The sequence below is a fragment of the Oenanthe melanoleuca genome, chromosome 5 (genome assembly GCF_029582105.1).
Source record: "Oenanthe melanoleuca isolate GR-GAL-2019-014 chromosome 5, OMel1.0, whole genome shotgun sequence".
Classification (NCBI taxonomy): domain Eukaryota; kingdom Metazoa; phylum Chordata; class Aves; order Passeriformes; family Muscicapidae; genus Oenanthe; species Oenanthe melanoleuca.
In genome coordinates this window covers 59,458,435-59,476,699 of record NC_079339.1, presented here as the reverse complement: position 1 = coordinate 59,476,699, position 18,265 = coordinate 59,458,435, and the positions used below count along the sequence as shown (strand labels likewise).

General features: G+C 46.6%; 1 protein-coding gene across 1 annotated transcript in view; it reads right to left on the bottom strand.

Moving 5' to 3' along the window:
• MDGA2 (MAM domain containing glycosylphosphatidylinositol anchor 2) overlaps positions 1 to 18,265 on the bottom strand; it is a 190,801-nt gene that overhangs the window by 38,675 nt on the left and 133,861 nt on the right. Inside the window, exon 9 of the mRNA XM_056493793.1 lies at positions 7,130 to 7,399. Coding sequence (XP_056349768.1) covers positions 7,130 to 7,399 — 270 coding nt within the window. The remainder of the gene's footprint in view (positions 1 to 7,129; positions 7,400 to 18,265) is intronic.

The window sequence follows — 18,265 nt, the reverse complement described above, 5'->3', positions numbered from 1 at the left end:
CCCTCATTCTCAGGATCCAAGGGTTGAGATCCAACTTCGCCCATCCCTCTCCTGCTGTCTGGAGTGGTTTTGTTCGCTGTCTTCTTCCAGAACCCCATTTTAGGATTATTTCCCTCCATCCATGATTTTGAAGGATTCATGGCTGTGCTTTGCCTTTATCATGCTTTGCCTTCCCTCCTTCAGGTGTGGACGTGGAGGAGAATAAATTAATGGATCCAGTGGAAAAGACAGGTTGGAATCTCTGCATTGCTGCCAAAACAGAGCCCCAAACCCTCCTCAGCTACACCAGGAGACTCCAGGATGGGCACAAATGACAGGAAATGCCATCCCAGGGCTGGGAATAGGATTTGGATATTCCCAGTGGCTGCTGCTGCCTCCATCCCATCTTTCCCCTCCACATTCCCAAGTGGAAAGGCTCTGGAGTTGTCCTGAAGGTCCTGGGGAGGTGCCTGATCCTACAGGGCATCCTTTAGTTGTGGTTTGGACAAGGCAGGACAAGGGAATCTCCCAGGGAATTGGGAAAACCAGGGGATCACCAGCACATCCAAACTTTCACCCTTCATAAATGTGGGAAAAACTAAGGATGATTTCCCAGAGAAAGGATAAAACATTCCAAACTCCACTAAACCTGAGTTCATGTTGATTTAAATCCACAGAGAGGGTTTGCCAAGGGATGGGGTGGATATTCCATCCCTGGAATTGTCCAAGGCCAGGTTGTCCCTTCCCATGGCCTTTTCCAACCAAACCATTCCACAATTCCCAGATATTTCATGGAACAGATCCATCCATCAGAAACAGGATGGGGGCAAACCCAATCCAGGGTGTGCTGTGCTCCATTTTGCCACTTAAAATATCCAAAAAAATCAGGGAAAACCTGGAAAACCAAAATATTTCTTCTCCTGGAAAGGTCAAAAAAAGTTTTTTATTGGAGAAAAACCTAAGCAGAAGAAGGATTTTCCCCTTTCTGAAGTTTCTACATCCATCTGTACTTCTGTAGGGATTTGGCAGTGGGAATAATTGGGAAAGGGCTGGAAAAACCTGGGAAAACACAGCCTGCCTGTCACATGGAATATGGGAGGGGTATGGATTCATTACTGCCCCACCTTAGTTGGGATTTTAGGAGTTTGTGACAAACCAAACACAGAATTTAGGGATTTTTCTCCTCAAAACTAACCCTGATCCAAGTGGAAATAGAGAGGGATGAGAGGCATTTCAAATTCCAAACTGGACAACTTCCCTCAGCAGCAAAGCAGTGAGAAGAGGAGGAATAAATGCCTTTAAAAAAAGCCCAAACTGCAAAGGAACAAATGCAAAATCCTGGGAATAAACACCAAGGTGGCTCTTATTGAACCAGCTTTTCTCTCCAACCACGCTCTTCTTTTCCAAGGATAAAAAGCCCTTTTAGCCAAGATATTTTTCCCAATTTCCTGGGGAAGGAGCACCTTCAATTAGCCCAGAGTGGAGCAGCAAACAACAATATTCCAACGGGAGGGAGCAAAGCAAAACCGAGCAGGAATAAAAAGGGAGCAGCGGCGGAGACGATTTGTTTTCCTTGTTCCTGAGAAGTGGGAATAATGGGAAAAGCTCATGCTGGATGCAAATTATCCTCTTCCCACTCCCACTGCTGCTGGATATAATGGGATCTCTGGGGGGGACTGAGAGGAGCCATAATGAGCCACTTGTCACAAGAGGGACACTTGAACAACACCGGCACCTTTGGGGGAATAATGAGGAGCCGTGAAGAGCTGCATTATCCCAAATCCCTGTGAAAACAGCCCTGGGAATGGAGAGGCTGGAAATTCAACAGCACCACACTGAGAGCTTCCCTTGCAAACCTGGGGAAGCAGGGCTGGGGTTTGGAGGGCAGGGAAAGCAGAGCTGGAAGTGTGGGAGTTATGGGGAAATTGGAAATGTCCCTTGTCCCCAAAGCTCTGGGTCCTTGGGACAGGAGGGACCTGGAGCTCCAGGGGAGGGATGTGAGGATGCTGGTTTTGGTTTTCCCAGAGATTTTAATGGGAGCAGAAGTTGGGCTGTGTCACCCAGGAAGGTCAGCTCGTGGTTGGGGAGGTTTGGATTTTGGGGTGGGAAGATCATTTTTAGCTGGGATGGTGGGAATGGGGGAGGTTTGGATTTTGGGGTGGGAAGATCATTTTTAGCTGGGATTTTAGCTGGGATGGTGGGAATGGGGGGAGGTTTGTGGGATCTCAGCTCTTCATGGGCTTCCCACCCAGCTGGTGCAGAGTTTGTGGGGTCTCCATCCTTGGGGATCCCTGGAATTGTCCGAGGACAGGTTGGATGGGGCTTGGAGCAACCAGATTTCATTCAAAATGTCCCTTCCCATGGCCTTTTCCAACCAAATCATTCCACAATTCCCAGATATTTCATGGAACAGATCCATCCATCAGAAACAGGATGGGGGCAAACCCAATCCAGGGTGTGCTGTGCTCCATTTTGCCACTTAAAATATTCAAAAAATCAGGGAAAACCAAAATATTTATCCTCCTGGAAAAATCCAAAAGATGCTCTTCATTTGAGAAAAAAGGAGTTTCCAAGTTTCTTTCCAGAGTAGATTCTGGGGCGGGGAAAATCCCTTCTGGAGGTGTTGGAGTTTTTGGATTTTCAGCTTTGCTCAGCTCTCAATTCAGCTCCAAAGAGCTTCCAAGAGCTCCAAAGAAAGGGAAAGCTCTGATCACCAGCTAACAATTAAACCCTCCCTAATTAGCCCTTGATTGGCTTGATGCTGCACTTGGCTGGAAGCACTGACAGGGTGATGTAAGACAAAGTAAATAATTAAAGATGAGCTCATTAATTAACACAATATCCCGTGGCAGAAAAATTCCACAGGCCAGAACAACATGGAATTAATATTCCAAACTGTCTTCCCTCGCTGGTGGGATCAGGAGTTGGTTGATAAAAGGAATTAAATCCAGGGAATGCCATTTGAGCTTTGTTTAGTCCTACCCAGGGCTGTGATGAATAATTGAAATAATGAATTTTAATATGAAATCTGCAGCCCTGCCAAGCCAGCCCCATCCACCATGGGCAGAGATTCCTGGTGGAAATTAAGGAAGGAATCCCACAAGGATGTGTATCCAGCCCTGATTAAATAATTTGATGCATTGGGAATAAAATAATGTCTAAAAAACCTAAAAATCCCTTTTTTGATACAATTCTGGGGATAAATTCAGCCCAGGGCAGCCCCAGCAGAGCAAATTCCAGCTCAAGGGGATCAAACTTCCCAAACTGAGGAGAAATTTTAAACCAGGACTTGTCAGGTAAACTCAGTTCTAGGAAATCCTAATCCCAGCTCCCAGGGGCACCGAGAATCGTGGAATTGTTCAGGTCAGGATCAAGTCTGGCTGTCCTGTCCATCCACCCCCACAGTCACCAGCATCCCACAGCAGCCACATCCAGGGTTTGGGGCAATTCCAGGGACTGGGCAGGGCTTGACAAACCTTTCCATGAGGAATTCTCCCCTAAAATCCAACTTTGACTTCCCTGGTGCTGCCTGAGGCTGTTCCCTGTCCTCCTGTCCCTTGTTAATGGTGCAGAATGATGATCATGGGAAAGGTGATGTGGAGAGAGAAGGAGGAAGAGGGGAGGAGGAAGAGGACAAAAGAGGAAGAAGAAAGAAGAAGAAAGAAGGGAGAGAGGAAGAGAAGGACAAGGAGGAGGAGGAGGAGGACAAGGAGGAGGAGGAGAAGAAGAAGAAGAAGAAGAAGAAGAAGAAGAAGAAGAAGAAGAAGAAGAAGAAGAAGAAGAAGACAAGAAAAAGAAGAAAAGAAGAAGAAAAAAGAAGAAGAAATGAAGAAGAAAAAAGAAGAAGAAAAGAAGAAAAAAAAGAAGGAGAAGGAGAAGGAGAAGGAGAAGGAGAAGGAGAAGGAGAAGGAGAAGGAGAAGGAGAAGGAGAAGGAGAAGGAGAAGGAGAAGGAGAAGGAGGAGAAGGAAAAAAAAGAAGAAGAAGAAGAAAAGAAGAAAAGAAGAAAAAAGAGAAGAAAAAAAAGAATAAAAAAGAGAAGAAGGAGAAAAAAGAAAAAAGAGAAGAAGGAGGAGAAGAAAATAAGAAGAAAAAAGAGAAGAAGGAGAAAAAAAAAAGAAGAAGAAGGAGAAGACGACCCCAGGTCGCCCCTCCTTTGCACACTGGGGAGCTGCAGAAAGGGAGATCAGCCCCCCTGCCCTGAGGAGCCCCAGCCCCAGGGAAAAGCTGCTCCTGGGGTGTCCCCAGTGCCAGGCCAGGCTCAGCTGGGTCCTGCAGGGACCTCAGGCAGCCCAGCAGCTGCTGCAGCGAGGGAGCAGCTCCCTGTGCTCACCCCTCCTGCCCAGCAGCAATCCTCCCTCGGGAGCCTCCTCAGCCTCCCCACTGGTTCCTCCAGCCTGGCAGGGCTTCCCACAGCCACAGCTGGGATGGGCTCTGCTGCTCTCTGCGTCTGGCCCTGACCCAAATCTCGAGGTGCTGGAGCTGTGAGGAGCGTGAACTCAGCTCTGCTTCCCCACAAACACAATTTGCCTTGTCACTTCTTATTTATTTTGAAGAGACTGGCAGGTTACATCTGCCTCTCCTTGGCCCTGATGCTATAAATTAACCCCTTTTCCAAGCCTGATTTATTTGGCTTTCATCTCCTCCAATCTGCCTCCAAATATACAGGAAAGAAAAAAGGAGATTTTTGCAGGCTCGGGGGTCAGAATAAATCTTTCCAGCCAGGCTGCTTGAAATGCTGCACTGAAAAGCTTCCTCTCAGCATACCAATGGTTCTCTGCACATTTCTGTTTTCCTGCATGAAAAAACCAGAAATAAACCGGCCAAAAATGGGTTACAACAACCCATTATTCCCCCCAAAACAAAAGCTCCACACAACTGCCACATTCCTGCCTTGCAGTTATTTGTTGGGCTCTTTTTTTCCAATCATGCCTAAGAAGTGCCCAAATTCTTGTCTCTATTCACATTCCCAGTGAAATCCAAGCCTCCTTTTTAACCATTTCATTATTTTTTCAGCTTTTTCTGTTCCCCTGGGCTTCGACTCCATCTGTGCTACCGAGATTCGGGAGCACAACAGAGCACAAAGAATTTATTTCTTAAATAAACTCGGTTTTAGCTCTAAAATACTAAGAAAAGTCAAAGTGCTACTTCCAGGATCCTTAATCCACCATAAATTAGCAGGATGGGATGAACCCTAACTGAGCACAGGGAAGGATGGGAAGTGGCAAAATTCAGGAATAAAAGAAACTCTCCAACACCATTTTTAAGTGCTGGAGAATCCAGAATTACGTTATTCCAGCCAGCATGTGCCATGGAAATCATTCCAACCACATAATTCTTTACCAATTTTCCCCCATATTTATACATTAAAAAAAAATCAAAAATTCTCATTTATTGGTCCCAAATGACCCCATTTTTAGTTTTGGATCTCCTCTTGGCCATCAATCCCTTTGATGTTAATTTGGTTCCCATTTTTTGCTTCTCTTCTCAATCTTTTCCAATCCCCGCCAGGAGTTGATATTTTGTAATGTCTGTTTATATTTTTCTGGCTACTCCCAACCTGGAAATTCCAACCTCAAAATCTGGGAATCTTCCTTTTGTTATTTGAGTCCCATCAAACCTCACCCAATAAAACCCAAACCTTTATCCCAATTATCCCAAATCCTGAATCTTCCTTTTGTTGCTCGAGACCCAACAAAACCCAAACCTTTATCCCATTTATCCCAAACCCTGAATCTTCCTTTTGTTGTTCCAGTCCCATCAAACCTCACCCAACAAAACCCAACCCTTGGTGAGCAGAGCTTTGAAGACAAACTCCAACACCCGGGGCAAATTGAACAAACTGACTAAAGCTCTGTGGGAGTCCAGGGTGTTCCCCTGGCTTCCCTGGACGCCTCAGGATGTGGGCAGTGGGCTCAGAGGCCTTGGCACAATGCCCAAGACCCTTGTGGTTTTGATTTAAGTCCCTGGAAAAAATTACCATCATTGCAGGAAGAATTACAAGTCCCAAAAAAATAAGTAGAGTGTAAATTAGATTCTTAGAAGGCAGAAAAGTGAATTTATAGAATTGTTTATAATAAGAAGTTTAGAGCTAAGATGGAGGATTTTGGGTGTGGTATGTCTTTTCTTTTTCTTCTTCTTTTCTTCTTCTTCTTCTTCTTCTTCTTCTTCTTCTTCTTCTTCTTCTTCTTCTTCTTCTTCTTCTTCTTCTTCTTCTTCTTCTTCTTTTTCTTCTTTTTCTTCTTCTTTTTCTTCTTTCTTCTTCTTCTTCTTCTTGTTCTTCTTCTTCTTCTTCTTCTTCTTCTTCTTCTTCTTCTTCTTCTTCTTGTTCTTCTTCTTCTTCTTTTTCTTCTTCTTCTTCTTTTTCTTCTTCTTCTTCTTCTTCTTCTTCTTCTTCTTCTTCTTCTTCTTCTTCTTCTTCTTCTTCTTCTTCTTCTTCTTGTTCTTCTTCTTCTTCTTTTTCTTCTTCTTCTTCTTTTTCTTCTTCTTCTTCTTCTTCTTCTTCTTCTTTTTCTTCTTTCTCCTCTTTCTTCTTCTTCTTCTTCTTCTTCTTCTTCTTCTTCTTCTTCTTCTTCTTCTTCTTTCTTCTTCTTCTTCTTCTTCTTCTTCTTCTTCTTCTTCTTCTTCTTCTTCTTCTCCTTCTTCTCCTCCTCCTTCTCCTCTTTCTTTTTCTTATTTTTTTTCTTCTTCTTCTTCTTCTTCTTCTGCTTCTTCTTCTTCTTCATGCCATCCATCTTTTGAGTTAGGATATCACCTTTGGATTGGTGTGAGGGAAAACTGGACAGGGCAATGTAAGGGTCGTGTATTGGAAAGCAATTGTAAACATTAGGTACATAATTTATAGTATAAAAGATAAGTCCTGCCCCAAGGGCAGTCAGTGTGTGCCTTGACCAGCGTATCACAGACCTGTGTGACTCAGAGAAAGAATTCCTTAGCTAAGAAAGAACAAACAACCCTGGAAACCTCAGAAAACAGCTCCTGCCTTTCCTTCGGTGCTCAAGCTGAGAAAAACACAAACTCTAAAACCACCAAACATCCTGCAGCGAGTGATCCCAAGTTCAAAGAGACCCCACAGGCAGCGACAAAAAAACCCAAAAAAACCCACTAAAAACCAAACCAGAAAGGGATCAATCCCAGCTCCACGCCTCTTACCTGTGACGAGGAAGCTGCAGCGGCCGGCGCCCGCCTCGTTGATGATGTTGCAGTTGTAGAGGCCGTAGGAGTCGCGGGACAGGCTGCTGACCGTGAACTCGGTGGAGTCCTGCAGGTCGAAGTGTCCGGAGCGCAGCACGCGCCCGCCCAGGCGCCACTCGTAGCTCAGCACGCGCGTGGGGAAGGCGCGCAGCACGCGGCAGCTCATGGTGACGGCGCGGCCCTGGCCCTGCCGCAGCTCCAGGAACGCCGGCTCCACCGCCGGGGGGTCTGCGGGGACACGGCGGCGTGAGGGGACGGGGTGGCAGGGGATAGACGGGGTCTGGGGTGGGGTGTCACAGGGAGGGGATTAACCCAGGGTCTGGGGCTGGGGTGTCACAGGGAGGGGATTAACCCAGGGTCTGGGGCTGGGCCTGTCATAGGGACGGGATTAACCCAGGGTCTGGGGCTGGGCCTGTCATACGGACGGGATTAACCCAGGGTCTGGGGCTGGGGTGTTGTAGGGACAAGATTAACCCAGGGTGTGCTTCAGGAACGGTCCTAGAGACAGGACTAACCAAGGTTCTTGTTCTGGGCCTGTCATAGGGATGGGATTAACTCAGGGTCTGGGGCTGGGGTGTCGTAGGGAGGGGATTAACCCAGGGTCCTGGGGCTGGGCCTGTCACAGGGACGGGATTAACCCAGGGTCTGGGGCTGGGGTGTCGTAGGGACAAGATTAACCCAGGGTCTGCTTCAGGAACGGTCCTAGAGACAGGACTAACCAAGGTTCTTGTTCTGGGCCTGTCATAGGGATGGAATTAACCCAGGGCCTGGGGCTGGGGTGTCATAGGGACGGGATTAACCCAGGGTCTGGGTCTGGGCCTGTCCTAGAGGCAAGATTAACCCAGGTTCTTTTTTAGGACCCATCCTAAATACAGGATTAGTCTAGGTTCTTGTTTAGGACATATCCTAGAGACAAGACTAACGCACATTCTTGTTTAGGACATGTCCTAAGAGAAACACCAGTCCAGGTTTTTGTTTAGGACCTGTCCTAGAGACAGGATTAACCCAGGTTCTTGTGTAGGACCTGTCCTAAGAGACAATACCAATCCAGGTTCTTGTTTAGGATCTGTCCTAAGAGACAGGACTAACCCAAGTTTTTGTTTAGGACTCATCCTAGAGACAGGATTAACACAGGTTTTTGTTCAGGACTTGTCCTAAAGACAGGACTAACCAAGGTTCTTGTTCAGGACCTGCAATAGGAGACAGGATTTACCCAGGTTCTTGTTTAGGACTGATCCTAAAGACAGGATTAACTCAGGTTCTTGTTCTGGACCTGTCCTAGAGACAGGACTAACCCAGGTGTTACAAAGCCTTTAATGGCTGATTTTTCCATCATTTTCTCCTCTAGCTCATAAATCCTTGGAACGTTTGAACATCCAAAACTCATCTCTGGGTTGGAATAACATTCCCTCCTTTGTTTTTCTTGCTGCTTCCATTGACTGCTCCAAACCCAGGGAATTATTCTCCAAACCCAGGGAATGATTTCAGGGATGATTTGGACCCTCCTGATCCGAAATCCCCAAGGGAAAGTGCAGGAATTTTGGGACAGGAATATCCCAGAAGCTCCGTGTCACAAAGCCTTTAATGGCTGATTTTTCCATCATTTTCTCATAAATCCTTGGAATGTTTGAGCATCCAAAACTCATCCAGGGAGTGATTTCACCTCCCTCAGTTTAACGATTTTAACGGGAATTTGTATTCAGGCCCTTCTCTCTTCTCCCCCTGCTTTATTTACTTATCAAGCTCCTTTACCCTTATAAACAGCCTGTAAATGGAACTTTCCCCTGCCTTTAAGGTCACAGAAGTCTTTAAACCCCACAATTCCCATTTATCCAGGGGCTGATGATCCCCAGTGACAGGAAGAGAAAATTAACTCGGGCTGCTCATTCCCAAATCCCACTTTTGCAGGTAATAACTTTAATGGGGAAAGGAAGGGTTGATAAAAACCCCAACCAGAGTTAAAAGCTCGTTTTTCCATCGGGTTTTTCCATTGTTTTTATAGGATTGTGACTTCCCAGATGCGCAGAAGAAAAACTGGAGCTGTTTGTGACTTCTCTGCTTTGAACTCATTTGCATCAGCTCTTCCCCAAGGCTTTGGCAATTTGATTTAATTTACTTTTTTTCCCTCCTTATTCCTTTCATAATTCCACTATTAGTTTTGGAAAAATCTCCAGCAAAGCTGCCAAGGGAGCACGGTGCATTCTCTTCCACAATTATCTTTGGGAAGCAAATGGGGCTGGAGTTAAATCAGGCTCTCTATTAATGTTTAATGAAGTTTTTTAGCCTAAGTACATTCATGTTTTAAGGATTAGGAAAAGGAAAAAGGAAAGTTCTGGAGCTACCCAGAGAAATGACAGCGAGATGTTTGTTTGGTTTGAACCACACCACTGCTCCTCGTGGTGAGGATCAAATCCCAGTTTTTATTTTGGGATTTGTTAAAGAGGAAATTCCAGGAATTTGTTTCTACTGTGTGGCCCCGAGCAGAAGCTTCACCTGCTGGTTTGGCCTCTCCAATTTGCATTTTGAGCTAAACAAATAATGAGTTTTTCTCTCCCAGATCCAGCAAAGGGAATAATAAATAAATAATAATAAAAAGTGGTGCCTCTGCTCACTTTCCACTGGGTTTGTGGCCACTGCTGGATTCACACCACAGGGATGTGAATCCTTGAAAAGTTCTGGTTTTTAGCTCTGGAGGTGGATGTGGAAGTGCCTGAATGGAGCCTGGAGCTCAGGACAAGGAGAAGCCCAGACAAGATGGGATTTGGGGGCTTTGGGAAGCTCCAGTTCCAGGGATTGGGATCCCTGTGAAACAACAACAGCAATTTCCCAGCTAAATCTTGGAATAGGGATGTTACACCTTGGCTGATGGATTTATTCCAGTGCAATGAAACCATCATGGGCCAGAAATAGGGGAAAAAAAAGCCATTTGCACCTCTGGGAGTAAATTAAATAGGTGTGCAAATCCATCCTGGAATTGTGCATTCCAAACCTTGCCTTGCACAGGTATTTGGCACAATGAGGAAATTCCCTGTTTCATGGAATCCAGGAATGTTTGGGGATGGAAGGAACCTTAAATCCCATCCAGTGCCACGGCAGGGACACCTCCCACTGTCCCAGTGTCCAGCCTGGCCTTGGGCACTGCCAGGGATCCAGGAGCAGCCACAGCTGCTCTGGCAATCCCAGCCCAGCCAGGAATTCCCAATTCCCACCATCCCATCCATCCCTGCCCTCTGGCAGTGTCCCATTCCCTGCGTCCTGTCCCTCCATCCCTTGTCAGAACCCTAAAAATTCTCATAATTTTTTCATCTTATCCCCAGCAAGGTCCTAATTTTAAGTTAGAGTGTTTTTTATGGTATCTTTCAGTGTAAAATTATTATTAATTTTATTTTCTTCTGCATTCTGTGTCCGTGCCTGCTTTGCAGAAGGATCCACAATGGAAAATCCCAGTTCCCCCTGCCAGGAATTTGCTAACTTGGATTTTGTGCTTCAAGTTGTCTCCCCTGACTGCAGAATTTGCTGGGATTTTCCAGGCTGGTGCCTCTGTCCTGGTCTGGCTCCTTGACAGGGCATTAAATCCTCTGGAAATCCTGATCCAGCCTCACCCAGCAACTCCCAGGTTCCTGAGCTTCAATATTTGTGCTCGTGCACGTGCAACATTTGCAAGGGATAAATATTCCAAAGAGAAAAAAGAAATGGATAAAGGAAAAACTTTGGGTCAAGGCTGCACCATTCATTTCCCTCCATACCTGCAAATCATGATTTGCTTGGTTTGTCCAGCTGGGGCCAGAAGGGAACAGGTGAATAATGAGGAGCTTCGCTAAAAAACCATGAAATGGGAATAATCCATGAGCTTTTAAAGGTGTCTGCTCTGCTGAGTGTCTTTTATGGGCTCTGCTGCTGCTGCTCCTTGGATTTTATGGAACTAAAGTTGTCCTGGCTGGAATATAAATCAATGAACAGCAGTGAACAACACTGTAATCCTGCACAGCTCACATGGGAGCCATGGATGAGCCCTGGGCTGTTCCTCCTTCTCCATGGGCAGGTCCTGGATCCCAAATTTGTCTCTTCCATCTCCAGGATTAAGGAATGTCTCTGAAGGAGCAGGGACCCACTCGTGACTTGGGGGGAAAAACACCTCTGCACTCATTTTAAAGCATTTTCCAGCTAAAAAAACATGGAGCCAGGTTAGGAATGCTGGGGGTGCCCACCTGGAGATGGGAAGGATCCAGGGAGATCCTTCCAGGGCCTGGAGGGATCCAGGAGAGCTGGAGAGGGGCTGGGGACAGGGATGGAGGGACAGGACACAGGGAATGGGACACTGCCAGGGGCAGGGATGGATGGAATATTGGGAATTGGGAATTCCTGGCTGGGCTGGGATTGCCAGAGCAGCTGTGGCTGCCCCTGGATCCCTGGCAGTGCCCAAGGCCAGGCTGGACTTTGGGATTTGGGACAGTGGGAGGTGTCCCTGCCCATCCAGGATGGGATTTAAGGTCTCCTCAATTATCCACGGGGAATCAGCCATAAAATTCACATCTGACACCATCAGAGCCTCTGGTCTGGATCTTAGAGCAGCTCATGAGGTTCTAAATCCTCCTGCAGGGAGCATTTATGGCAAAGGAGCTGGAAAGGATCCACCAGGATCATGGAGTGCAGCTCCTGGACTTTGGGCTCTGTGAGTTAACCTCACCTCATCTGCCAGCTGGGATTTGCTTTGGGATTTATTTGGTGGCCAAAGGAATCAGCCATAAAACTGGGACATGTGGCACTGTCAGGACAGTGTTTGGGAGAGTGGGGAGCAGCTGGGGTGGAATTCCCTGAGCAGTTGTGGCTGCCCCTGGATCCCAAGGCCAGGCTGCACACTGGGATTGGAGCAGCTGGGACAGTGGAAGGTGTCCCTGCCATGGGGTGGCACTGGATGATCCCTAAATCCCCCCCAACCCAACCCATCTGGAATTCCATGATCCCCAGCCAGCCCCACAGCCAGGGCAGAGCTGGATTTGCTTTTCCCAGCACTTGGGCTCCAAGGGTTTTATGGAGCCATGAACGACCCTGAATTCCTCAGCAGCCCCAGATCCAACCCCAAACCTCTGCATCCCTGTTCCCAGGGATTTCCATTGGAAGTGCCTGCAGAAGTCGGGAAGGAATTCTCTCTGGAGCACCCCAGGAAGCTCCTTTGAAATTCAGGGATGGAGGGAAGATTTCCATACCCACATCTTGCTCTCCCTGGGACAGACTTGCACATCCCAAAGGGTTTCCCACATGGGAGAAAATCCTGCAGGATTTTTTCATCTCAGGGTGGTTTTGGCTCATCCCATTCCTCCAGACCAACCCAAACCAATCCTCCCTTCCCTGCTTATTCCCATTCCTTCCAGACTTCCTGGAGAAATGAGGGAATTGAGCTCCTCCCTTGGGGGAAGCTCAATATCCCATGGGGCCTGCTTGGCCATGGAATCTGGTGTCATTATTTTAGAACCAGAATTGCTGCCTCACTCCATTAATTTTATTATCCAATTACTTTCCAAAATGTACCCTTCCAGTTTTTCACAGAAAGTTTCTTCTCAGACCTCAAAAAACCCCCCAAACTCGACCAAAAATGTCTTTGATTCTCCTTCTTAGGCTAATTCCTCATAATATTTCAGGAATATTTTCCAAAATCCTTGGAGGAAAAATCCTGTCACATGTTGTAAAATTGTGACCTTTCAAAAATCTATTTTTAAAGATCATTTTATGTCTCTCATCTACATTTTTAAAGGTAGGTTAAGCTAAAAACTGGGAAAAAAAAAACCAATCCAAAGTCACCTAAAATGAAAAGAAAGAGTGGGAATAGCAGGAAATGTTTATTAAAACATCTTTGCTTAATTATAATTAAATCCTATATTCTAATCTAAGAGATAATCAAATAAACATTCAGAGATTTTGTGTCAAAATGAGGATTTTACAAAGAAAATCCCCTTCATTCCCACCTAGGTTTAAAAAATATTTCTTAAAAATAATCTGAAAAATAAGGAAAATAATTCAGTGTTTTGATTTAAATTTAATCAATAATATTCAATATTTCACTGACAATATTAAACTGTTTCAATGCAGAAACCCAAGGATTTTACTCTGAAGAAGAATTTTCACTGTGGTTAAAAAATGATCCCTAAAAAGTTAAGGATCCCTTTAACCCTGGAGCTCTCCTGGATTCCAGGAACATCCCAGATTCCCTTAGGATTTGCTCCCTGGTGGATCCAGGAATATTCTTAAAGGTTAATTGGAAATATAATAAAATATTAATTGAAATATTGGAATGTCTGGGAATGTTTCCTTCAGACTTCCCTGAGGTGACAGAATTCCCAGAGCAGCTGTGGCTGCCCCTGGATCCCTGGAACCTCCAAGGGTTGGACACTGGCCTTGGAGCACCTGGGACAGTGGGAGGTGTCCCTGCCCACCCAGGGGGGGCTCTGGGTGGGATTTGAGGTCCTTTCCAACCCAATCCACTCTGGAATTCCATTTGGGATTTGAACCAACTCTCCTCCCATAGAGGAGACATCCTGGCTCATTGCTGGAGCCACTCCCTCCAATTCCTTTGGAATATTTAGCAGGAAAATCATTCATTTTTACCCATTCCTGCAACAAACATTCCATCATTTGTGGGGCTGAATGTGAACAGGGCAGGGAAGAGGATGGAGCCTGGTTTGGGATGGAAGGGATATCAGGGATCATCCCATCCCATCCCATCCCATCCCATCCCATCCCATCCCATCCCATCCCATCCCATCCCATCCCATCCCATCCCATCCCATCCCATCCCATTATCCCATCCCATCCCATCCCATCCCAGGGACATCTCCCACTGTCCCAATGTCCAGCCTGGCCTTGGGATCCAGGGGCAGCCACAGCTGTTCTGGCAATCCCAGCCAGGAATTCCCAATTCCCAATATTCCATCCATCCCTTCCCTCTGGCACTGGAACCATTCCCAGAAAACTGGATTTCACCTGTGAGGATCTGGGAAACAATGGATCAAGTCCATGTCCCTCCACTGTTGCTCCTGTGTCACACAAGGCAGGGACATCTCAGGATCCTTCTCACCCTGGCCCTGGAGTTTCAATGGAGAAGATCCCAGAATCCCAGACTGGTTTGGGTTGGGATGGGGTTAAATCCCACCCAGTGACACCCCTGCCATGGCAGGGACACCTCCCACTGTCCCTGGTGCTCCAACCCTTGGGCACTGCCAGGGATCCAGGGGCAGCCACAGCAAATCTGGGAATTCCATCCCAACCCCTCCCCAAACTCACAGGATCCTCCAAGGACACTCAAATACCCAGGAAGGGAGGACAGAAAATGAAGAAAGGTGAGAAAAGCACTGGGAAATTCGAGATAAGGCTCTTATCAGCACCAGGGCAGTGCTGGGCTCTGTTCCTGGCTGCCCCAGGCTCTTCCTGACAGGGGACTCTGCTCCAGGGGTGACATGGGTCACATCTGCACACAACCCCAAAAATTATTATTTTAAATGTTCTCCCCACTTCTGAAACGCCTCCCTGAGCTCCCTGCTCTGTTTTTTACTTTTCCAGAGTAAAACAAAGAAGTTGCAGCCCTTGGATTCCAGAGGGAATCCCAGAATAATTTAGGCTGGAAAAACCCTCAAAGGACATGGAGCCCAACCACTGCCCCATGTCCCCAAGTGCCACCTCCACAGGGCTTTCAATCCCTCCAGGGATGGGACTCCAGCACTTCCCTTTCTATGGAGAAATTCCCCCAAATGTCCAACCTGAACTTCTCCTGGTGCAAATTGAGACTGTTCCCTCTTATCCTGCCCCTGCTTTCCTGGGATAAGAGCCCAGTCCCTCCTGCAGATGCCACCAGTGCCACCCACTGCCAGCACAGCTTCACCCCCAGAGCTGGGGTCACCTCGTTGGGGTCACCACATCCCAACCACGCCCACGCTCCCAAAAAGTGATGGAAAAGGGCATCACAGCCTCAAGTGCCAAATAAACCAGGGGCAAACATGGAAAAACCTGGCAGGGAGAGGAGCAGAGTCCACCTGGAAGCACCTGGGGGAGATCTCAGCACGATGGCTTGAAATAAAAAATGTTTTTTTACTCGGACAGGGGAGGTAAAGAGATGTTGTGAGGAGTGCAGAAAACACAGAAATGTGCACATAAAACAAATGTATGGATTCAAACTGCACCAAAATCCCATTTTTACTGCTCTCCTGGACAGTGTTTGCAACAAATTTTATTTGCCTTGAAGCAGAGATCAGTTCTCACCTCTGGATTTTATTTCTTCTGTGGACAAGGTCACTTTAGAACCAAATGGGGTTTGCTTTTGTTGGATCAGAGCAGAGAATTACCAATAAAAACCCCAAATTTCTTTCTCTCTCTGTCCTTGGGAGATTTGGGGCCTGTTTTATGTGCAGAAGTCGTGGCTTTAAGTTAAATTATGCATCTACCTTTGGGCCAGATGAGGCTTTCATCTCCTTTAGAGCCTGGGACTTAGAACAAACCTCAGAGACTGGAATTCATTGAACTGCCCCTATTTTTAAGCAGCCAAGGTCAGGGCTTGAAAATTCGGGGTCAGGGGTTGAAACCCTGGAGATGGCTCAGCCTGGGATCTGTGGATCAGCTCAGAGCTGGAGGGCAAATTGTCCTCAGGTTCTAAAATTTAAAAAAAGCTTTGGACAGGTTTAAAGAAAATAGAAAAAAAAATTAGGGCCAGAAGAGAACAGCTCAGAGCAGCAGGACAGGGGCAAAATGAAAATTTACAGGAGGAAATTCTGAAATCTGGAATCTGCTGCCAGTGCAGAGGTGAGCCCTGGAGAGCTGCAGCACAGCTTGGAACAGGGGAAATGAAAACCCAAAAAAACCCCAGAGAACTGATGATGGGACAGCCTGGACACTCCTACTGAAGCAACAAACCTTTCCATGAAGGAATTTTCCCAAATATCCAACCTAAACCTCCCCTGGCACAGCTTGAGGCCATTTCCTCTGATCCTGGAGATTTTATGGGAGCAGATCCCAAATCCCCTCTGGCTGTCCCCTCCTGGCAGGGAGTTGTGCAGAGCCAGAAATTCCCCCTGAGCCTCCTTTGCTGCAGCTGAGCCCTGCCCAGCTCCTCAGGAATTCTCCATTCCCTTCCCAGCTCCCTCAGGAATTCTCCATTCCCTGCCCAGCTCCTCAGGAATTCTCCATTCCCTTCCCAGCTCCTCAGGAATTCTCCATTCCCTGCCCAGCTCCTCAGGAATTCTCCATTCCCTTCCCAGCTCCTCAGGAATTCTCCAGCCCCTTCCCTGCTCCTTCAGCTGCTCCTCATCAGATTTACTCTCAATAATTCACAGAATTCCAGAATGGTTTGGGTTAGAGGGAAGGAATTTAAAGCCCACCCAGTGCCACCCCTGCCATGGGCAGGGACACCTCCCACCATCCCATGGTGCTCCAAACTCCATCCAAGCTGGCCTGGAACACTTCCAGGGATGGAGGAGTCACAGCTTCTCCACTAAGCCAGCTTTGAAATGCTTTGTGTGGGATATAAACCTCCAAAATTCAATTAATTTCTCTATTTCTTGCATCCTGCAGAAAGGAAAATAAATGAGCTCTCCTACTTACCACCTCTTCACATGTCCAGTGTGGACACAGAGCAGCTCTAACCAAGCTGGAAAAATGGGAATCAAGTTTTTCCTGACCCAGCCCGAGTGTCCTTGGCTCTTTTACCTTTTTTGGCTTTTTTTTTTTACCTTTGTTTGCACTCAAGGATTCAAAGGTGACCCCAAGAGGGGCTGGGAGTGATGAGGCCAAACCCCAGAGCTCCACTCCCAGGCAGCAGGGCACAAAGGGAACTGCCTGAAAAAGATGAAACTGGCCCAAAGTGCCCCAAAGTTCAACCCTGTGTGTGTGTGGCCACAGGGAAAAAAGGAATTACAGCTCCTAAAATAAAACCACCCCGTGATATTCCACATTTCAGATGTGGCTCAATGCCCAGCATTAAAACTGTGCTCTGAAATCTGATGTAAAAAAAACTCAGAGAAACAGCCCACTTAGATTTTCCTGGTCCTGGATGCTGGGAGTAATTTAATCCCATTTGGAAGATTCCAAGAATCATCATCTTGGAGCCTGGATTTGCATTTAGCTTCTTCTGCAACTAAATAAAAAACCCTCACAACTAAATAAATAAATGCATAAATGAGGGATATCACCTCTGTTTATGGGGCAGATGGATTTGTCTTCTGTGTCCAGCAATTTCATGCTGAAGGGAATCAACTCCAACATTTCCTTGTTTTCCTCCTCCCAGAGGAGTCTATAAAATTCTATATTACTGCTTCTAAATCTGCTTTTTCCCCCCAATGTTTTACACAGAATTGCCTTTTTGTTTCCAGTAAATACAGATATTGCTCCTCTCCCTCTCCTGTTGGAGTTCATCTTCCCCCTCAACCAATTTTATCAAGCCCTGTTTTATCTCCAAAATTGAATTTTCAAGGTTATTGAAGGAATATGGTTTTTTTTCTCTTTTCATTTCCTCCCCAAACTCCATCAGGGCTCACCTTGGATCTGTTTGGGAGCTCTACACAGTCAGTGGGATTGACATGAAAAATATCCTGGGACACCCTGAATTCCTGGTTTTCCTTGTTTTCCCACCATTCTTAATCTTCTTGGAGCAACCTGGGATAGTGGGAGGTGTCCCTGCCCTGACAGGGCTGAAATCCCAACCATTCTGGGATTCTGGGATTCTGGGATTCTGAGTTTCTGGGATTCTGGGATTCTGGGATTCTGGGATTCTGGGATTCTGGAATTCTGGGATTCTGGGATTCTGAGTTTCTGGGATTCTGGGATTCTGGGATTCTGGGATTCTGGGATTCGAGATTCTGAGTTTCTGGGATTCTGGGATTCTGGGATTCTGGGATTCTGGAATTCTGGGATTCTGGGAATTCTGGAATTCTGAGATTCTGGGATTCTGAGTTTCTGGGATTCTGGGATTCTGGAATTCTGGGATTCTGGGAATTCTGGAATTCTGAGATTCTGGGATTCTGGGATTCTGAGATTCTGGGATTCTGGGATTCTGAGATTCTGGGAATTCTGGGATTCTGGAATTCTGGGATTCTGGGAATTCTGGAATTCTGA